The 14906-nt window shown below is 47.6% G+C and overlaps 1 protein-coding gene across 1 annotated transcript in view; it reads right to left on the bottom strand.

Moving 5' to 3' along the window:
* Positions 1-546: 546 nt before the first annotated feature.
* LOC132472461 (protein unc-13 homolog C-like) overlaps positions 547-14906 on the bottom strand; it is an 87386-nt gene continuing 73026 nt past the window's right edge. The window contains exons 28-31 of the mRNA XM_060072067.1: positions 12861-13008; positions 8210-8302; positions 7024-7183; positions 547-2329 (exon numbers count right to left, since the gene is read on the bottom strand). Of these exons, the coding sequence (XP_059928050.1) occupies positions 2044-2329; positions 7024-7183; positions 8210-8302; positions 12861-13008 (687 nt within the window). The 3' untranslated portion in view covers positions 547-2043. The remainder of the gene's footprint in view (positions 2330-7023; positions 7184-8209; positions 8303-12860; positions 13009-14906) is intronic.

Genomic DNA, 14906 nt, shown 5'->3' with positions numbered 1-14906 from the left:
TAGAGAGATGCATTGATCACAAACTACGGATCAGGAACAGAAGTAGGTCACTACTTTGAACTCTGCATGCTTATTTTCCTTTGAATTCCCCAACGGAATTTAACTCACAAGTTTTTGTTCCTCGAGCCCGGCTTACTCTTTATTCTATTATCTTTGCTCTGGAGCAGGGCAACATGATGGTGTTAAAGTAAAGGACAATTGACGTTGACAAATAGGCTTTACCTTGGTGGGCCTGATGGTGGCCTGAATACATGGTGTCCTATGGCTCCAACAGGGGCCTGACCGGAATAGCCTGTCTGTAGACCCTATTAGATCTGGTGTGTGTCCCAACATACCCTCTATGACGTTATCTCTTGCAATGGAAGCAAAGAGCAGTAGAAAGGTTCAACTTCAAATGGTTTCTCTCACAGGATCTCAACCGGTGTCTTTTTACTTTCACGCACAGGATGGTGGCTAGTTTGATTCAATATTCATGAAGGCGAGAAATATCTGTCGGGATACGTGTGTAGTTTGAGTCATCGTTTGCAACATGAAAGAAACCGAGACTTTTCGTACAATATCTCACTAAATATATTTACATGACATACAATTCGCCATCAGTGCAGTACATAGGAATGTTGCATATTTACCAAATGTTAGACTCTTTCCTTTATGAAGAAAAATAAAATCAGATGACAGAAGCTGATGTAACTAATTTCCAAAGTAACATGTGCAACTTTCATATTGGTTAACAGCTTCACGATAAAATCAAAAAATAAATTCCACCCTATCCACAATCAGATATGTAGCATTGAAAAACGAAATAGATCACATGTACATATATATCTTTCATATAGGTAATGGGTTGCGTTTGTACAAACATTTTATGTGACTTTGGCAGTTTCTTAGGAACAAAGTAGAATCATAAAATATGGAATATCAAACTATCAAACTGTTGTTGCAATGATAAAGATGGTTTCCCTTCCCAAGCGCATGTTCACAGTGGTCATTCAGAAAGGCTGGAAGCAGATTCGCCAAACAGGAATGGGAAAATAATAACGAACAAGAGGAAGGAAAAAACGAAGAAAATAAAAGAATTCCATCCTTTCTGCTAAGACTGTTAGCACTTGGAGGCTGTTATTGTTGTCATGGTTATAAAATTACAAACACCTATGAAGTTTTACATAGCAGTCATCGCCGTTGTTTAAAAAAATGATCTTTTTTTTTCTCTCCCCAGGTGTACTTAAAATACAAAGAGTTTGGAGGAGGCCAGAGTGTAGTACCCTGCCCAGTTGGGGGTCACGGTGGGGTCACGCCAGGAGACACACGGTTGAGAACGGGACATGCACAACAGTGCTCCATGGAGGACACATGAAGCAGAGAACCAGGGAGGGGGGTACAAATGAACGGACTCGTCAACGATTAAAACGCCACACGCCCAGAGAATGACTTAACACCGCACCAAATAATCGAGCAAATTTTCAAACATACTAAGTTCACCATCATTACTATACGTTTGTTTTGTTTATGTTGATGTTTTTTTGTCTTTTTTTTTAACTGGTTTGGCACTTGGAACAAATCTCTGTTCAAAAAGACTAAATGTTGTACAAAAGGGTATTTTTATCTTCGTCTCGTTAACATAACTCGTAGAATATATTACTTAATAGGAAGCATACGTTAAGTAAACACTTGTACATACTTGTAGTTTAAAATGAACATTCCAACAGATGTTTTACGCACATGCACAAAAACAAACAAACACGTTTCTCTCAGCCTCTCCTCCTCCTCTCTCTCTCTCTCTCCCTCTCTCTCTGTCTCTCTCCCTCTCTCTGTTTCTGTCTCGATTGGGGCGTCCTCAAGCACTGATTGGACAATGGATGTCTCCTAATGTCTCCAGAACGTCTGGATAGGCCGGCTTCAGAGGTAGGGCCTCTCTTCTCCCTCTCTCTGTCTCTATGTCTCTCTGTCTCTAGCACGGGGTTAAGACAACACAACGCTTTTGACACTGCATCTCGCAAACCCAATCCCCCCCCCCCCCCCCCCCACCCCACCCCCCTCCTCCTATTACGACACTTCCTCCGCTGAGCGGACGTCCGTCTTGAGCCGCACAAACTCCTTGGCCACCTCGTCGTTGGTCCTTTGCGACAGTATCCTCATGATGGTGAGGCCCGTGTCGTCCATGGAGATGCTCTTGATCAGGGGGTAGCTGGCCGAGCAGGTGGCCTTGTCGGCCAGCTCCCGCAGCTGGATGACCGTCATGCCCACCACGCGGTCCTCGCGCGCAAAGCAGTAGTCCTTCACCGACACGTGGAGCTCGTAGGCCTCGGGGCCGTGCTCGTTGCTCAGGATGCTGCGGCGGCGAGGAAGGCGGTGAGGAGGAAGAGGAGGAGGAGGAGGTGGGGGAGGAAGAGGGGATGAGGAGGAGGAGGGGGAGGAGGAAGAGGAGGAGGTGATGTAAGGAGGTCAGGAGGAGGAGGAGGAGGTAATGATAGGAGGTGAGGAGGAGGGGGTGATGGTAGGAGGTCAGGAGGAGGAGGAGGAGGTAATGATAGGAGGTGAGGAGGAGGAGGTGATGGTAGTAGGTGAGGAGGAGGAGGAGGAGGTAATGATAGGAGGTGAGGAGGAGGGGGTGATGGTAGGAGGTCAGGAGGAGGAGGAGGAGGTAATGATAGGAGGTGAGGAGGAGGAGGTGATGGTAGTAGGTGAGGAGGAGGAGGAGGAGGAGGAGGTAATGATAGGAGGTGAGGAGGAGGGGGTGATGGTAGGAGGTCAGGAGGAGGAGGAGGAGGTAATGATAGGAGGTGAGGAGGAGGGGGTGATGGTAGGAGGTCAGGAGGAGGAGGAGGAGGTAATGATAGGAGGTGAGGAGGAGGAGGTGATGGTAGTAGGTGAGGAGGTAGTGGAGGAGGCACAAGGTTTAGAAAAGGAGGTTGAGGTGGAGGTATGAGGTCAGAAGGAGAGGGTGGAGGAGGTAAAAGGAGGTTGAGGTGGAGGTATGAGGTCAGAAGGAGAGGGTGAAGGAGGTAAAAGGAGGTTGAGGTGGAGGTATGAGGTCAGAAGGAGAGGGTGGAGGAGGTAAAAGGAGGTTGAGGTGGAGGTATGAGGTCAGAAGGAGAGGGTGGAGGAGGTAAAAGGTTCAGAGTAGGAGTTGGAGGTGCGAGGTTAGGAAGAGGAGGTGGAGGAGGTGGAGGTGGTACAAGGTGAGAAGGAGGAGAAGACAGGAAATTAGAGGCACAAAATGATGCAAGACATGAAGCTACTGCAGTGTCAGCCTGAAACTCTGCGCAACACGACCACAAGGTTACAAGTGATCTTTTCCCTGCAGATCTTAGCATTCTCTAATGCAATGGGGAACTGGAGGCTGTGTTGTTTTTCTACATCACTGCAATAAGGAACACTCTAATGAGGCGTTCACTGCCACTGTGCTGCTCTATATTCCAAACCGTACCTATCTGCATTTCCCAGCACAAACCCGGCGGTGCGCGGAAAAAAAGGTCTCACTTAAGAGGCTTGAGTGTTGCCTCGACTCTGACACCTTGCTTTGTTCACGGCGGCAACGTATTATTTACCAGCGAGGGGTTAGGGGAGGGGTGGACGTTTTGGCAGGGAACGAACGTCTCATTGTGGGCGTGACCGCGGCGAGACCATTCAATCGGGGTTAAGGAAGTAAAATAATTGTTTTTTATTCGCGGGGGCGCGGTGATTGTGAGCCAAGCCTCCTCCCGCGGCTGTTTTCTCATTACGCTCGGTGAGTTAATGGCTCCTTAAAATTCAAACAACAAAGCCCGGGCCGTGAATCCATACAGCGTGCAGTGTTGAGCCCCGCATTGATTACAGTTGAGTAACAGCATAGTCTAACACCGCTCCACCTCAGCGATTAGTCTGGGCCGCGACGGAGAACAGAATTACAGTGTCACCGGGGAGTCTGCGTCCATACATTACCGGGCCGGTCGCCTGTTCATCGACACGCCGTGGTGTAGAAGCGTCACTACTCGCGGGCTACACACTAATGCGCCCACTAGCACTCACTAAAGGCTAGGTTACGGTGCCACGTCAAAGCAACGCCACGACCACGCAGATGGTCCGACGCAGGCGTGAGCCGGTGTTTTGGTTCTGCGTCAGAGTTTTACTTAGCCGACCAATCACAGCCCCTGCTGCTGCGTCGCCTCAACCCAATCTTTTTGGAAGCGCACGTTCAGGCTCTGTCGATGGATGCAAGGAGGACATAATGGGCCGTAAACCCCCTTGCGCTGCGTCAACGTCCAGCCATAACTCAGGCATGAAAACGGGTCAGGGGTGAAAAAGGTGAGAAGGATATTATCCCTCTAGGGGGGTCCAATAGGGTCTAAATATCTTGCAAAACGTGAATCTTATAGTGTGGCCAGTCTTCCGACAGTGTGACATGTTAAATCGTGGTGGAATATCTGAGATTCGTGTTGTCTGAACGGTACGCACCGTTGGGTGACGAGTGGAAGACAGACTACGGAGAAGAGCGTCGCTAGCAATTGAAAACATCCGGGGGTGTAGCCCAGAAGAGTCCTTTTAAGACGGGGGTTTGGGGGTTTCTCCCCCGAGGAAATTTGAAAATCGGGCTGATGAACATGCAATTGTCACGTAGTTTAAGAAGTAAAGGAAAGACAAATCGTCATGTCTGACTCACGTCGGGGCAGGCCTACTGAAGAGGTTAATGTTTACGTTATGGATAGGAAAGTGCACCACATACAGCAGCCAAAATGAGACATTAGAAAAAACTGTAGCCAAATAAACACTCATGCGCCTAGATGTCAAGTGGACCGGGTTGAATTCCCTGCGGGTCTCCTGAATCTGTGCAAACTAGAGCAGCACTAAACAGCAATATCGACATGATGGGCTTTGCATAGAGAATCAAATTTGCAACATTTTGCAACTAATGATTCTAAATTTGCCCATTAATGTACAAGTCAGAATTGTGCGATTTTCACTGGCTACAATATTGCATCTGTCAGTTGTCAAATGTGCTGAACAAAATGTTAAACTTCAATAATTGTTCATAGTCAACGTATATAGTGCATTTATTTAAGCTCTCAACAGCATAACCATACAGCTTCGCCACATCGGCGGGAAAACACGGCACACGCAAAGTACATCCATGGAATCAGCCGTTCAAAACCAGTCTGCATGAATCGTATGACAACTGGATGGCAGGGGATGCGGAATAGGAATACACCGCAGGGGAGAACATGAGAGCCCCAGCTCGCCGCATAGTAGCCTGGGTGCATTAAGCGTGGAACAAGCTGGATACCGAGTGGGTGAAAAACTATGTGTGTGTGTGTGTGTGTGTGTGTTTGTGTGTCACTCTGTTCGAGCCTGCATGAGAGTTCAATGTTGTCATTAGCTGTTACGTCTTTCTGACCAATCGCAGTTCAAGGCCGACCTGGGCTGTACCACATCGGGAGGGGGCGCTCAGTTACTCCCCTCTAGACAAAACCGAATTGGTTGCAACGTTGACCCGGCGCCCCCCGAAAAGTTAACGGGCCACAGGGAATTCTCCCAACTCTCCCGATTACCACTCTGCGTGTGCGTGCGTGCGTGCCTGTGTGTGTGTGCAGGCGTTATCAACTGCCTGGTAAACATGTAGGCCTACGGTAATATTCATACTGGTTTAAATAATGCATTTGATAGTAGGCTATTTCCCATCGTTGCTGAGCAAGAGTTTTGTTCGAAAGTTCAGCGATAGAAAACAAATAATAGCCCGGGCTATTGACGTTTTACGGTACAACTGTCATAACCCTAACCCTACCCGATGTCAAGTGGACCGGGTTGAATTCACTGCGGGTCTCTCTTATATCCATCTTACCAAAGATATTTTGGTACTGTCCTTCTCAACACTCTCTGATCTCACTAAAATGCTAGCAGCACGAAACAGCAATATCGACGAGATGCGCTATGCATACATGGACACGGCAGAATTTTGCGGTTTTCACTCGCTACAATGTTGCATCTGTGGCTGCTGGTAATTCAATCACAAAGAAGTAAACTCTACGGGGCTATTTTCAGCATTATGATGTTTTTTTTACGGCACAGCGATCCGGGGCTATTCCCAAAAGATCCGGGGCTATAGCCTCGAATGCCCAGGTCTAACGACGCGCCTCCGTCGGGATGTCGGATACGCATTGCAATTCTCCGCCCGATCAATCTTATATGTTGACAACAAAATATTTGTAAATAGTTTTGTAAATAAACTTCCAAAGCTTTAAAAATCCTATTTGGTATTTTATTGGTCCTGTGCAAAGTAACCAACGTACAAAGTAAATAAGGTCCAAAGTCAAACAGAGTAGCGTTTCCGGAAATGATTTTGTTAGAGGACCAATCACAGCCCTTACCGTCTCTGTTGCGTCGACTGATAGTTAAAAAATATTGGATGCGCACGTAAACTATGGAGAGGTTCTCCGACAGATTCTCCGTGTCAGTACAGCACTTTACGGAGGACCATAAACTGGCCGGCCTCTGAACCTACCCCCCCCCCCCCCCCTAAATATTTTTTCATCGAATCTACACGATTCACGGAGGTCACCTATTTTGGTTTCAAAACGGCGAATTTCGCCGAAAGGTGAGTGATTTTCATGCCTGATAACTAAGCCTTGAGCACCCAATGACGGCGACGGAGGCCTCCGTGAAGAGGATGAGGGAGTTCATTGGTTTGATTACGACGCTTCGTTGGTGCTGAGGTGTTGTTTAACTACGGATCTGAATTTCCGGCTACTTGAGCCGAATTCCAATAAACGTTTTTTGAGGATAGCGTGGTGTCTAGGGTGCTCGTCTCACAGCCAATAGACCACAAGGGTTCAATACCCGTTCACGCAGGCCACCTCGACCGATCGCCCTCCCGCTCGAGCGATCTGTGTCTGACGTCGCTGAGAGTCGCGTCGGATGAAGAGCGAAAGCTGAACGACGAGCGCGTGATTCGAACGGGGTAAGACCGCGACGACAGGTTCCGACTCAGTACTGCTGGAAGACGACCGCATTCATCGAACGGGGGAAGTAGACAATCATTTTTTTACTCACTATTGGAATGTTTCGTTGTACTTTGGTGACCAGTTGTTGTTCTTGGTCTTGGTGCTGAACTTGCGCTTCTTGTCGGCGAGGTGCGGGCCCACGGCGTTGACCTCCACGAAGGGCCGGAACATGGCGTTGGTCTGCCAGCTGAGGTTGTTCACGCCCACCACTGGAGGGAGCGCAGCGGGGTCAGACGTTAAGGGACAGTAGAGGAGGATGAATCACTTTCTGCCACTCATTTAAAGTTCCTCTTCATGGCCGAAAGAGCCGCGAGGAAAGTTTGGGCACATTGTTGATGCGGTAGGTTTTATAAATAAAGTGGACACCAGACGCTTGGTGTTCTTCAGCAACAATAAGGAAAAGTAATTAGGCCCACACTGACACTGTGCAGCTCTGGAAGCCAACCTCACTTCCCTTTTTTTCTCATTCAAAAGTTAACATAATGATGCAGAAAGCCTGACTGCAAACTTGGCTCCTTATGTCTGGGACCAATGGACACACTTTATACTCAGGGATAAAGGAGAACCGAGTTCAAAGAAGGCTTTGAGAATCAAGCGTATTCACTTGAAATCAGCTTCAATGCTCAAACTTTGGTTTGCTCCTCTATACATTGTTAGTATGAGTTGTGAGCTAACAATGTAAGAATAATGCCTGTTTAAATGACACACATATTGGCATTTCAATGTATGCTGCAATGTTTTGTCACGCCATGTGTTTACTAAAATACTGTACAATTCTGGTACAGATGCCCAAAGCAGCGATATGCATGTTTCCAATGAATACCTAATAAATAAAATATATAAAATGTGGGGCTTTTCCATATTCATAGCCGTTTAAACAGCATATAAATTCCTGTTTTTTATATTGCTTGCACAATTGTAGTAATGACGCCTTCTGTTCATAATGTTAATTCCTTAATTAGCCTGTGCTCATCACACCCTGTGGAGTACATCAACAAAGGAGAACGGTTAGAGCAACAACAACTGCGCCCACGACTGCAGCAGCGAGACAAAAATCTTTATTTCCTCTCTTGGTCAGGGGTTCGGCCATGTTGGTTCAAATGTGACTCGACCTCTGAGTCTTAGGATCTCAAACGGACTCACATTTCAACCCAAAATGGCCGAACACTCCCAGCAGCTTGGGAGGTAGACAAATGGGTCGGAGGGGGGGGGGGGGGGGGGGGGAAGAAGCTCACCCTTCACGCTGACTTTGTGCTCCCCCGTGCCGGGGTGAGAGACGAGATCCACTTGCATCGACACCTCCCCCACCGATCCGCTGGAGGACTGACCTGGACACACACAACCCCACAGAACCATGGACCAGGGAGAGACACCGAGGGGGGCAGAGCAAACAGAGAAGAGAGAGGGGGAGGGAGAGAGGGGGAGAGAGAGAGAGAGAGAGAGAGAGAGAGAGAGAGAGAGAGAGAGAGAGAGAGAGAAAGTGAGAGAAAAAAGGGAGAGAGAGAGAGAGAGAGAGAGAAAAAGCGAAAGAGAGAAATAGAGAGGGATGGATAGACAGAGAAAGAGAGAAAGGGAATGAAAGAGGGATTGAAAGCGTTAGAGTGAGACACAAACACGCAGGAGATTTAAGCTAAATGTCAAATCGCAGGGGAATCCTCCCTTCTGAAGAGAGACATTTCATTTGGAGGTCGTTGTAGCATTTTGCTGCTCTCATTAAGGGCGCCATGTCCCATGGGCTGTACACCAGAGAACACAATAAAACAAATAGAGAGAGGAGAGGCCTCTGTACTGCAGCAGGCAGGTAGGGATCAATCGGGTAGAACCAACGCACCCAGTCACGGCATCACACAGACCTTGCTAAGTCTTCAGGCTGAACAACCGCAGAAAACCACAGATGAATACATGAATATTTTTGGGGAAGATAGAACAATACATTAAACGACGCGACTGGTTTGTCAAGTTCAACGGGCCAAAGCCATCGGCCGTGGGCCATGAAAATGCAACAATGCAACAGAGATAAATACTGGGACATTGTGGCAGATGCCGACAGAAAGCATTGTTGAGTGGAAAACGACTCAACTCAAGCAGTGGCATGTTTGTTTTTTAAACCGGTGCCGTGTACCTTTTTAACAGCCAACCCAAGTCAACACATGCTTACTCTCTGACGCCGACGGCCTGCTTAAACCCTTCTCTAAACGAGGAAAAAATAAGAGCATTCCGTCTATTCCCCGGGGCCAACAGACCGGGGAGCTCAGCTGGCCTGGGGCCTCTATCAGGGGCTGATGAGAGGCAGGGGGGTGATCTCATCGCTTTTCAATATGTGTCAGTCTACAAGTGGCCATGATGGCTAGTGATGAAACGACACTCCTGATTGGTTCTAATGGACGGGGGAGGGGGGAAAGGGAGGAGGGGGAGGGGAGGGGGGGGGGCAGGGCGGGGCAGACCCCATTAAGGTTCTAAACGTCTGGGAAATCATCGGGCCATTGACCTCCGCGAGCCACACGCGGCCGGCAGACGGTTGGCTCGGCAGGAGTGTCTTGAGCGAGCGTTCCGTATCGACGGCCGAGCAGAGCACGGCGTTTGATCAAATCGAAGCCGAAGAAGCCTCGGGAAAAAGCGGAGCGGAGCGCCAGAAGTGAGGGTGGCGTGGCGGGCGGGTGAGGAGCCACAGCGGCCAGGGCGGGCGGAGGGATGGAAGAGAGAGAGAGAGAGAGAGGTGATTGATTCTATGGCGGTGTTTAAGAAGCGGGGACGATAAGGGAGCCGCGTGGAGATGGGCCTGTTGTTGTTCGCTTCAGGTTACCTCGTTCAATTTCTGTAGCCCTGGCGAGGGGAAAAACTCTTTGTGCATGGTCGCGTGCGCACACACACACACACACACACACACACACATAAACAACATACAATCGCACCGCAGTCACCATCACCTGCAAGGCAAACCATTTCAAACACATGCGCAGGCACACACACATACTCACACACACACACACACATTGTCACACTTACACACACACACACACACACACACACACACACACACACACACACACACACACACACACACACACACACACACACACACACACACACACACACACACACACACACACAAACACACATATCTCAGTGTGTAGAACATTGGCATTGCATCATGTTATCCGTGCAGAAACCGTAGCAACACTTATATGTAGCATGGATAAACAATATGATATTGTGCTTTTCCAAGCCAGGAGGAAGATTTATTGCAACGTTGCCTGCTCGTCTTTTTGGGGAAAAAAAACATAAAATAAATAGAAGGCATTGCCATTGCGTTCAGTACTAAAACTGCTCGCAGACTTAATGTTCCATGGCAACCTCGCTCCGTGTTTAAGGCTTATATTACCTTTACTGAAGTATTTATCTGTTGTTTTAACATTTCTGAACTTTTCTGATTATTTATGACAATCCCAGTTGGAATGCAAGTATACATTGGTCATTTTGGTTCACATTTTCAGGCCTCCAGTAATAATACATTCAGCTTATAAAGCGCTTTTCTAAATACTCAAAGTCGCTTAACAGAGTGAACACCGAATAAAATCTTTGAATAATAACGAATATTTGTATATATATAAGTATATGTATACGTATATAAAGATAAAATAGGATGAAAATAGGTAGCTAAAAAACTGAAAGAGGTATATAAGACTAGGAATAGTTTAAAGGAGGGAGGGAAAGTGTAGCGTAGTAGTCTGATGCTCAGGGCTGGACTGTAGCTCTGGCCGTCTGGCTACTGCTCATCCTCTGTGGTCGAAATCTGACGCCAGGTTGACTTGGCGTTGCACATCTACAATCTAGTATAAAACAAGATTGGATTTATTACAACTATACCAGGAAGTAGGAAGAAGCGGGATAACTTTTCTGAAGGGGGTCTTTGAGGACGTCCTATTAAAGCCCTCTGATAAAAGCGATGTTACGTGCCGGCAGCTCACACAGGGGAGAGGCTTAGGAACCAGGAAGGGAAATTAAAATTGTATGGATGGAGTGGAGAGCGGCTGGAAGAGAAGGTAGAGCGGAAGCGTGAGGAGACATAGGAGCGGAGATAAAAGGAGAGACACACTCGACAGAAGGAGACAGGAACAGAGAGAGAGAGAGAGAGAGAGAGAGAGAGAGAGAGAGAGAGAGAGAGAGAGAGAGAGAGAGAGATAAGGAGATGGAGAGAGAGAGAGAGAGAGAGAGAGAGAGAGAGAGAGAGAGAGAGAGAGAGATGGAGAGATGGAGAGAGAGAGAGAGAGAGATGGAGAGAGAGAGAGATAAGGAGAGATGGAGAGAGAGAGAGAGATAAGGAGAGATGGAGAGAGAGAGAGAGAGAGATGGAAACAATGAGAATGACAGAGTCAGGGAGAAAGAGAGGAATGGAGGGAGAGAATTGGTAAATGGACTGCATTTATGTTGCGCTTTACGAGACGAGAGAGAGAGAGAGAGAGAGAGAGAGAGAGAGAGAGAGAGAGAGAGAGAGAGAGAGAGAGAGAGAGACTGAGAGAGAGAGAGAGAGAGAGACTGAGAGAGAGAGAGAGAGAGAGAGAGAGAGAGAGAGAGAGAGAGAGAGAGAGAGATTGAGAGAGATGGAGAGAGAGATGGAGAGAGAGACGACGAGAGGGAGAGCAAGTAAACCCTATATTTGTGAGTTGGAAGGAGGCAGCCGAGAGGAACCAGCCGTTCCTCCCCGCCGTGCGGCCTCCCCTGGGCCTGGCATCCCAGCTGCTAGTGGGAGCCTGGAGATGACAGAGCCTGGCTGACTGGCTGCCTGTCTTCCATCAGCAGCCTGTCCTCCTGCAGGCCCACTGACCATGCCATTCTGCAGCCCTGACCACTCAGCTCCAGCCCTCGGCCATGACCAAACTGGTCTTTCCGGACCCCTGACGTGTTCCTCATGGATCGTCATCAACCCCACTGTTTGAGGTGGAAGGAAACATGAGCGTGAGAGGCACAGGTACGGACGACGGTGTCATCGACGGCCATTAAAAAAGAGAAAGGGGACGAAAGATAGACCAGGTGGGGTGAAAGATGAAGGGAGTTTTAATAACTTAAAAGGACAGGTGTGCGGATGACTTATTTATGCATTGGACGCTACGTGACTGCAATGTGTGAACGGGTCTTTCTAATCCTTCGCAGGGACACAGAGGGGGGCTCGGGGAGAAAGACAATAAAGGATTGATAGAAAAGACAAAACTAGGAGGATAAAAGAGATTAGGGGGCATGATAAGGTCAGCAGGGATTTCAGCTAATGTTGTGTTTTTTTTTGCTCCGATACGACGACAGGGAAAAATCGGAGGGAGGCTGAGGAGGCTAACGTAATTGGCTCTCCGTCCCCGGCAGAAAACAGAGGAGTCCGGCCACTAAGCTGACATTGAACTCACCCACAGAGTTGGACGCGAACCAAGAGAGAAGCAAGAAGGGGAGCGGGACAACCGCCCGGTGACACCGTCACAGCGAAAACACAGAACACCGCTCTTGGGTTCGCGACCACAAACTAAATCACGGGGGTTCACACGGACCAATGTTGTCCGTTTCAGGGATAAACGAATGAATGAACGGCATTTGGGTTTCTCCTGCATGACACCGCAACAAATATCGTCATTAAAAAAACGTCAACTTCAACACGCTCCGTCGAGTGTGGATGTCGGCTCATCTCACACTATTGCGAGATGTGTCTGGGTTTTTTTCCCTTCAGGGTGTCACTGATTACGCTGAGTATCATCTGTGTGGTAATCATCACCCAGGAAGAGCCCCCCACTGGCAACAAAGAAGACACCGTGCCTGGCATGCCAATCAACTGTTTCAAACTGTCTGCATTTTGGAGTCACTGCCCCCCCCCGCTGAAGCCCACCCGGGGAGAGAGGCGCTTACCTTGAGCGGTTTGGGTGCATATGTATTTCCTGATCAAGGCATCTGTAGGTTGAGTGTAAAGGCTGAGCGCGTATTTCAGAGACCTCAGATCAGGGCTCTTCTCCAGGAACGTTTTCTTCAGCCCGTTCCCTCCAGCGTGGAAGTATTGCTGCGGAGAAAACAACACGCACGCACGCACGCAGGCACACAAACACACAAACACACACACAGACACAAACACACGCACGCACGCACACACACACACACAAACACCACACACCATGTTGACTTTATCTGATATAACCCCAGTCCACTTTATTGGTATAGCCGTTTAATCACAGTTACGGTCGCAAAGGATTTCTCCAGCCCACATCGCAGGCGACCTGAGCCTTCAAACTCCCATTGGGAAACACACAGCAAGTTCCCTCTTCAGGGAAGGAAAGGTGCGCATTGGGGCAAAGAAAAGGGTGTAGAAAACTATTTTTCTTTGGTGTAAAGCATTTTCAATCGAGCTTGAGCCAAGCTTATGATATTACCTATTGCAGAAAATGTGTACCAAAGATAACAACCTGTCTAGCACACAGTATTGTTTTCTATTGCATAATAGTATGACTATGGTTGTGGTATTGGTGACATTCTACACAATAGTATGACTTTGGTTTTGGTATTAGTAATGAACTACACAATAGTATGACTATTGTTTTGGTATTAGTAATGAACTACACAATAGTATGACTATTGTTCTGGTATTGGAAATATAACACAATAGTATGACTATGTTGTGGTATTGATATACTATTATGTAAAATGTAATTGATGCCCCTTTTTGATGGTAATAGTGCATTTAATTACTTTTAAATAGCATGACTATGTTGCAGTGATGGGAATATATGGGCAATATTGGGAATATATTCTACAATACTCTGACTACGGTTCCAGTGTTAGGAATAGACAGCACAGTATAAAGTGAATATCCTCCACACAACATTACTCTGGTCATTCTTTGAAGAACATCCCCCCAAAAAAGCCAGACTGTCCATCTGGGCGACGGTACAAATGGAAGGGGGACGGTAATAGCCCCCTCGCTAGGTAATTGCCATGAATTTCCCTCCGAGTGCCATACTCGGGTGGTTAATGTGCATTTGCGCTGATAAGCCTGATAGAGCAGGACGAGCAGGGCGTTGTTTTGCTGTCACCACTTGCCACTGCAGAAGGTGAATGTGGGGAAAAGGCCATGGCTAGATCTCATTAGAAGCGGCGCCCAGATGCTGGGAGGCATCCGGAGCTGCCAGTCCAGCCCCACTATCTGCTTTTAAAATCCAATTTCAACGTTTTCAAAAGGTCATGCAAAGCCGTTGAAATGAAGGATTATGTGAGCTTCGAGATCAGGCTAGTGTGTTGCCATTTGCTTTGAATTGACAACAGGAGCACTGGTCAAAGAATGTAGCATGCAACTTTCTTCTCAAGTACAATGAGATGGGCAGCACGGTAGTCGTCCCCCTTGCTCGGGGGAAGTCCATGCATTGGATCACGAGTCTCCGAAGAGTCATGTCACCAACTTAAAGGTTAAGGAGAAAGGCTGGAGGCCAGGAGGTTGATAGCGCAAAGCTGACATGCTCAGCAGAATGTCTGAGATAAACTTTGAATGCAATGGCATTCTGCTAACCTCTTCAGGGAGTAAGGTTTCTAGACTATTCTATTGAGTTGTTTGAAAGTGTTGAGAGTTGGGCCATTTTCAGTGGTTATGTTGAATGATATAGAAGATGAACTTAGATGGCAAAGTGGAAGCAATCTCTAAGCCCCGGTTATGAATAGGCTGAAATATATCGGTCATAACAGAGCTGTAATAAGCTGGAGCGATGAAAACATAAACGATTCTCCCACACAAATCCAATCTCAAGAAAAGGAAAGAAGAATAGATGATCACAAAGCATAGAGTAGCATTCGAAGGGACTGAATCCTATCTCTCTCTTGCTTTTTACCATCCCAAGCCTTTGCATTTAAGTGCAGAGGTTCATGTTCAATTGTCATGTGGGTGCAGTGCCTTATTCAGCTTTCAACAGAGCG

Source organism: Gadus macrocephalus, chromosome 14 (assembly GCF_031168955.1).
Source record: "Gadus macrocephalus chromosome 14, ASM3116895v1".
Classification (NCBI taxonomy): domain Eukaryota; kingdom Metazoa; phylum Chordata; class Actinopteri; order Gadiformes; family Gadidae; genus Gadus; species Gadus macrocephalus.
Note: the sequence above shows the minus strand (reverse complement) of the source record. Positions and strands in the feature narration are given on the sequence as shown.